The sequence below is a fragment of the Octopus sinensis genome, unplaced genomic scaffold (assembly GCF_006345805.1).
Source record: "Octopus sinensis unplaced genomic scaffold, ASM634580v1 Contig02586, whole genome shotgun sequence".
NCBI classification, from domain to species: Eukaryota; Metazoa; Mollusca; class Cephalopoda; order Octopoda; family Octopodidae; genus Octopus; species Octopus sinensis.
Window position 1 is genome coordinate 592,575 of NW_021825821.1, and position 7,275 is coordinate 599,849.

General features: G+C 47.7%; 1 protein-coding gene across 1 annotated transcript; it reads left to right on the top strand.

The window, feature by feature from the left end:
* Positions 1-2,493: 2,493 nt before the first annotated feature.
* LOC115227309 lies at positions 2,494-3,033 on the top strand. Its single transcript, XM_029798185.1, has one exon. The coding sequence runs from the start codon at positions 2,494-2,496 to the stop codon at positions 3,031-3,033; it is 540 nt and encodes a 179-aa protein (XP_029654045.1).
* Positions 3,034-7,275: the final 4,242 nt, after the last annotated feature.

Below are 7,275 nucleotides of genomic sequence, written 5' to 3' on the forward strand. Positions count from 1 at the left end.
GTGTACAGACTCTTTGTGGCGCCTAAGTTGAGAAGGTTTCAGTGAATTGTTTCCCAAAATTTTATGGCAAATCATGCATTTTGCCTTTATTTCATATTTGGGGCAATGAATTTAGTGAATCCAAATTGTACGTAAGAATCCGACCAAAGACGACGATTCTTGTTAACCATAACTAGAATGATAAACCACGCTAATCAAATCAGATTAATTTCAATGTTTTTGATTTATACTTAATTGTACAATTAGTTTTAAATTTAATATATTGTTATTTTGCGAAAATTCCTGGGACCACTAAAAATTTTTGGGGACCACGATTGAAAACCGCTTGATTAATTTCAATGTTTTTGATTTATACTTAATTGTACAATTGTTTTAACTTTAATATATTTTTATTTTTCGGGTTATGCAACGTGCTACTATCTCGATGTGTGCTCCACCTGGACAAGAACCACCTAACAATATTATTTATAATAATATACCCAGAGCAGGATGGACAACAGCATCGAAGAGGCAGACGTCAGATGGGAAGAAGGGATAGAGTGCACGACCCGGAAGGACTGGGTTAAATCCGCTCTTTCCCAAGTGTTGGGAAGAGCCTCCAGGATGCCCAGAAATGGGTGGCCTACCCTGCTTCAGTAGCTCAACCACGCTTTAGCTCGAACCTATTGTTAGATGCACTGAAGAAGCTGGCCAAGACCCCTCCTCCTGGCTCGCGGGGGAGGACTCGCGACGCAGTTACGCCGTCAGGATGCCCCCCGTGTTCTGAACAACACGAGCACCGAGTTATTGCTACTTTTGCATGTTAAGGAGATATTTAGTAGGCATATCTTGGCGAATCGTGTTGTCTCCCTTGCGGACCGCAGAGTGACCCGAAAGATACCTCGGTGGCAACTCAGGAGTGACGTGATGGGTTGCATCATCGTGCCATAGCTTACGCGATCGTGCGTGAGCCTCCGGAGACAATGGACGAGATTTCTCTCTATTTGTACTCGGCACAGACAACCTATGATGAAATCACTCAGAGGCCTGCCCCAAAGAGTAGATGGAGAGAAAACATTGCCGCAAAAGTAGCGCAAGGAAAGCCGAGCTGGAAGCGCTGACTGGGCACATTTTGAATGTGAGCAATGGGGTCAAGGGCAAGACTCCCCCCTTGGTGCGTACTTTACTTCGTCGGGAACGAGCTGCCAAATGGGACCTCAACGAGTTGAGGCGTGTCTGGGCAGAGAGGGAGGAGCTGATTCTCGTTTATCAGAAGAAGCTCTCAACTCATGAGTCTCGGTGTCAGCGCAGGCGGGGAGAACAACCTGTTTGAATTAATCGCAGGTCGTTCTATCGTCGGTTGCACGGAGAGACGAAGGAGGGTACCCAGCAAAAGGCCGAAATGTTTGACACATGGGGGAGTATGTGGAAAGCACGTCCTCGCAAGGGTGTGTCGTTTCCGTTTTGTGGACCCGATGCTCCCTTGATGACCGAGTCTTGTGGTGTCTCTGACATCCGCAAGAAGTTCGATGAAGCGGTAACCCGTCTCTCTGACTGGAAGACACCTGGGGTCGATAAAGTGTATAATTTCTTTATTAAAAATTGCAAACCTATCCATGATTGCATGTGTCGAGCAATCGAACAGTTTACACTAGACCCTGGCTCGATTCCAGAGTGGTTATGTACTGGGGTCACTTATTTGATCCCTAAAGTAGATAACCCTTCCGCTCGACAGATTATCGTCCGATAACCTGTATGCCCAACCTGTACAAGTTGATGACTAAGGTGGTGGCTACTGAGGTCAGAAATTTCGTGGAGGTGAATGGGATTCTGTCCGAGAACCAGTTAGGTACTCGGCGGGATTGCCAGGGAGCTAAGGAGCAGGCACTGATCAACAAATGCCTCGCGAGAGCCCACGGAAACTCACTAGTGTCAATGTGGGTGGATGTGAAGAAGGCATATGACTCGGTTGATCATGCCTACCTCGTTGAGTGTCTGCGAAGGCTTAAGTTGCCAATGTGGTTTATCAAATTTGTTGCAACTGTGATGGACAGGTGGAACGTCCATCTAAATTACAACAAATGCGATATAGGCGAGGTGAAAAAGAGAGAGGGCATATTACAGGGCGACAGCATGTCTCCGCTGCTGTTCGTCCTCTGCCTAGAACCGCTGAGTAGAGTCCTCACTGCCCAATTCGAACAAATGTCGATCGAACATGAAGGAGGGTGTTTTAGCACCAACCATCTCATGTTCATAGACGACATTAAGCTGTTCGCTCGGTCTTCAGAGATCCTCCACTCAATGGGTAAAGTCCTGAAAGGTTTCATGAAGGCCGTGGGGTTGGAGCTCAACTACGACAAGTCGGCGACTAACACCCCTGTGTGCGGTGACCTAGTCAAAGTCTTGGAGGAACACCAAGGATATAAGTATCTTGGTGTGGTTGAGAGTCCAGCCTCATTAATCACACCCGAAACGAGAAAGTGTGTAGTGGAGGGTGTGCGTAGTAGGGCGGCAATGTTATGTAAGACTTGGCTCAATGCACGGAACTTATTTCATGCCTTGAACGAGTATGCCATCTCATTGCTAAACTACTACGTTGGCCTGATCGAATTCGAGCCGAGTGAGTACGATGAAATGGACCTTATTGTCCGAAGAGTACTCCGAGAGAATCATGTCCACGTGTTGGCAAGCAATAAGGAGAGATTGTACTTGTCTCGCGGGCAGCTAGGACGTGGACTGAGTAACATCGTACACTTAAGTGAGCGAATTCTTACTAAGATGCACGACACCTTGTGGAGTGGGTCGAGTGTATCCCAAAGGAAGGCTGCCATCCTTGCTGCTGAAAAAGCGCGTGGTACACACCTAGGAACCATAAAAGGCTATGTGTCGGCTAAGTATGGTCTAGGTGCTACCCAAGTTAATGTGAAGGAGTTGATCAAACTTCAAAAGGAGTCTTTAATTAAAAAGATCAACTTAAAAGTCCTTCACAAGACTCTCTTTAGCAGCCTGGACAACCCGCACACATTGACGTATCGTCGTCATCTACGTGGCTGAAATATGGGAATAACTCTCCCCGATCAGAAGGGTTGTTCTCATATTTGCAGGATAGAAACTTTTTAATGGTCAACGGAACAGTGTAACCACTGTAAGAGTAAGGCAATGACCGTTGACCATTTAGCCACGAAGTGCGGGAGTATGCTTTACCATGATTACACATGGAGGCATAACGAGGTGGTGAGGTCCCTCCATCTTTTGCTCTGCAATAAGTACGGCTTGAGGCGGTCCAGAAAGTTGCGAACCCATCGAGTTCAATCGGTGTGTGAGAACTCGCGGGTGTGCATTAAGGTGGATACCCCCATACGCACCTCGATTGCTGTCCAGCACAACAGACCCGACATTGTGGTCCACGATAAGGTCACCGGGGAGATTGTTATCGGAGGTGGGCATCACGTGCCTAGACGTTTGCAGATAGTGGAAGTGGAGAAAAGGAGGAAGTATGACCTCCTTGCAAACGAGCTAGGACTGATGCACCAGTGCAAAGTCCATGTCATCCCGTGTGTGATGACATGGGATGGACTGGTCACCAAATACCACAAGCGGTACTAAGACAGTTGGATGTAGATAAGTCTCTACAGGCTTATATACAGTCAACTGTTCTTAAGAGGACTCTGGAGAGTGTCTCGTTTGATGCTCGCCGATCCAGCCCTTTCCTGACGTTTAGTCAGCAAGAGGCGCTGGACTGCACCTTCTCGAAGGTCTACAGTGCCAGAGAAGAGGAGGAAGAAGGGGAGGAGGTGCGTGGAGTGCCGCCTTCTGCTCACTTCGAAGGCTCTGGACTTAGTTAGTAAAATTACTTAGTTAATTAGTTTCTTTCTTAAAAAAATGTTTTTATTTTCGAAAATTCCTGGGACCACTAAAAATTTTCTGGGGACCACGATTGAAAACCGCTTGATTAATTTCAATGTTTTTGATTTATACTTAATTGTACAATTAGTTTTAACTTTAATATATTTTTATTTTTCGGGTTATGCAACGTGCTACTATCTCGATGTGTGTCTACCTGGACAACAAGAAACTAACAATATTATTAATAATAATATACCTAGAGCAGGATGGACAACCGCATCGGAGAGACAGACGTCCGATGGCAAGAAATCGTCTTTGCCATTGCAGAAGGGATCGAGTGCACGACCCGAGGAGGACTGGGTTAAATCCGCCCTTTCCCAAGTGTTGGGAAGAGCTTCCAGGATGCCCAGAAATGGGTGGCCTACCCTGCTTCAGTGTTTCAATCGACGCTTTAGCTCGAACCTATCGTTAGATGCACTGAAGAAGCTGGCCAAGACCCCTCCTCCTGGCTCGCGGGGGAGGACTGCCGCTGCGGTTACGCCGTCAGGATGCCCCCCGTGTTCTGAACAACACGAGCACCAGAGTAGTGAGTTATCGCTACTCTTGCAGGTTAAGGAGATATTAGTAGGCATATCTCTGCGAATCGTGTTGTCCCCCTTGCGGACCGCAGAGTGACCCGAAAGATACCTCGGTGGCAACTCAGAAGTGACGTGATGGGTTGCATCAATCGTGCCATAGCTTACGCGATCGTGCGTGAGCCTCCGGAGACAATGGACGAGATTTCTCTCTATTTGTACTCGGCACAGACAACCTATGATGAAATCACTCAGAGGCCTGCCCCAAAGAGTAGATGAGAGAGAAAACATTGCCGCAAAAGTAGCGCAAGGAAAGCCGAGCTGGAAGCGCTGACTGGGCACATTTTGAATGTGAGCAATGGGGTCAAGGGCAAGACTCCCCCCTTGGTGCGTACTTTACTTCGTCGGGAACGAGCTGCCAAATGGGACCTCAACGAGTTGAGGCGTGTCTGGGCAGAGAGGGAGGAGCTGATTCTCGTTTATCAGAAGAAGCTCTCAACTCATGAGTCTCGGTGTCAGCGCAGGCGGGAGAACAACCTGTTTGAATTTAATCGCAGGTCGTTCTATCGTCGGTTGCACGGAGAGACGAGAGGAGGGTACCCAGCAAAAGGCCGAAATGCTTGACACATGGGGGAGTATGTGGAAAGCACGTCCTCGCAAGGGTGTGTCGTTTCCGTTTTGTGGACCCGATGCTCCCTTGATGACCGAGTCTTGTGGTGTCTCTGACATCCGCAAGAAGTTCGATGAAGCGGTAACCCGTCTCTCTGACTGGAAGACACCTGGGGTCGATAAAGTGTATAATTTCTTTATTAAAAATTGCAAACCTATCCATGATTGCATGTGTCGAGCAATCGAACAGTTTACACTAGACCCTGGCTCGATTCCAGAGTGGTTATGTACTGGGGTCACTTATTTGATCCCTAAAGTAGATAACCCTTCCGCTCCGACAGATTATCGTCCGATAACCTGTATGCCCAACCTGTACAAGTTGATGACTAAGGTGGTGGCTACTGAGGTCAGAAATTTCGTGGAGGTGAATGGGATTCTGTCCGAGAACCAGTTAGGTACTCGGCGGGATTGCCAGGGAGCTAAGGAGCAGGCACTGATCAACAAATGCCTCGCGAGAGAGCCCACGGAAACTCACTAGTGTCAATGTGGGTGGATGTGAAGAAGGCATATGACTCGGTTGATCATGCCTACCTCGTTGAGTGTCTGCGAAGGCTTAAGTTGCCAATGTGGTTTATCAAATTTGTTGCAACTGTGATGGACAGGTGGAACGTCCATCTAAATTACAACAAATGCGATATAGGCGAGGTGAAACTAGAGAGGGGCATATTACAGGGCGACAGCATGTCTCCGCTGCTGTTCGTCCTCTGCCTAGAACCGCTGAGTAGAGTCCTCACTGCCCAATTCGAACAAATGTCGATCGAACATGAAGGAGGGGTTTTAGCACCAACCATCTCATGTTCATAGACGACATTAAGCTGTTCGCTCGGTCTTCAGAGATCCTCCACTCAATGGGTAAAGTCCTGAAAGGTTTCATGAAGGCCGTGGGGTTGGAGCTCAACTACGACAAGTCGGCGACTAACACCCCTGTGTGCGGTGACCTAGTCAAAGTCTTGGAGGAACACCAAGGATATAAGTATCTTGGTGTGGTTGAGAGTCCAGCCTCATTAATCACACCCGAAACGAGAAAGTGTGTAGTGGAGGGTGTGCGTAGTAGGGCGGCAATGTTATGTAAGACTTGGCTCAATGCACGGAACTTATTTCATGCCTTGAACGAGTATGCCATCTCATTGCTAAACTACTACGTTGGCCTGATCGAATTCGAGCCGAGTGAGTACGATGAAATGGACCTTATTGTCCGAAGAGTACTCCGAGAGAATCATGTCCACGTGTTGGCAAGCAATAAGGAGAGATTGTACTTGTCTCGCGGGCAGCTAGGACGTGGACTGAGTAACATCGTACACTTAAGTGAGCGAATTCTTACTAAGATGCACGACACCTTGTGGAGTGGGTCGAGTGTATCCCAAAGGAAGGCTGCCATCCTTGCTGCTGAAAAAGCGCGTGGTACACACCTAGGAACCATAAAAGGCTATGTGTCGGCTAAGTATGGTCTAGGTGCTACCCAAGTTAATGTGAAGGAGTTGATCAAACTTCAAAAGGAGTCTTTAATTAAAAAGATCAACTTAAAAGTCCTTCACAAGACTCTCTTTAGCAGCCTGGACAACCCGCACATTGACGTATCGTCGTCATCTACGTGGCTGAAATATGGGAATAACTCTCCCCGATCAGAAGGGTTGTTCTCATATTTGCAGGATAGAAACTTTTTAATGGTCAACGGAAACAGTGTAACCACTGTAAGAGTAAGGCAATGACCGTTGACCATTTAGCACGAAGTGCGGGAGTATGCTTTACCATGATTACACATGGAGGCATAACGAGGTGGTGAGGTCCCTCCATCTTTTGCTCTGCAATAAGTACGGCTTGAGGCGGTCCAGAAAGTTGCGAACCCATCGAGTTCAATCGGGGTGTGAGAACTCGCGGTGTGCATTAAGGTGGATACCCCCATACGCACCTCGATTGCTGTCCAGCACAACAGACCCGACATTGTGGTCCACGATAAGGTCACCGGGGAGATTGTTATCGTGGAGGTGGGCATCACGTGCCTAGACCGTTTGCAGATAGTGGAAGTGGAGAAAAGGAGGAAGTATGACCTCCTTGCAAACGAGCTAGGACTGATGCACCAGTGCAAAGTCCATGTCATCCCGTGTGTGATGACATGGGATGGAGGTCACCAAATACCACAAGCGGTACTTAAGACAGTTGGATGTAGATAAGTCTCTACAGGCTTATATACAGTCAACTGTTCTTA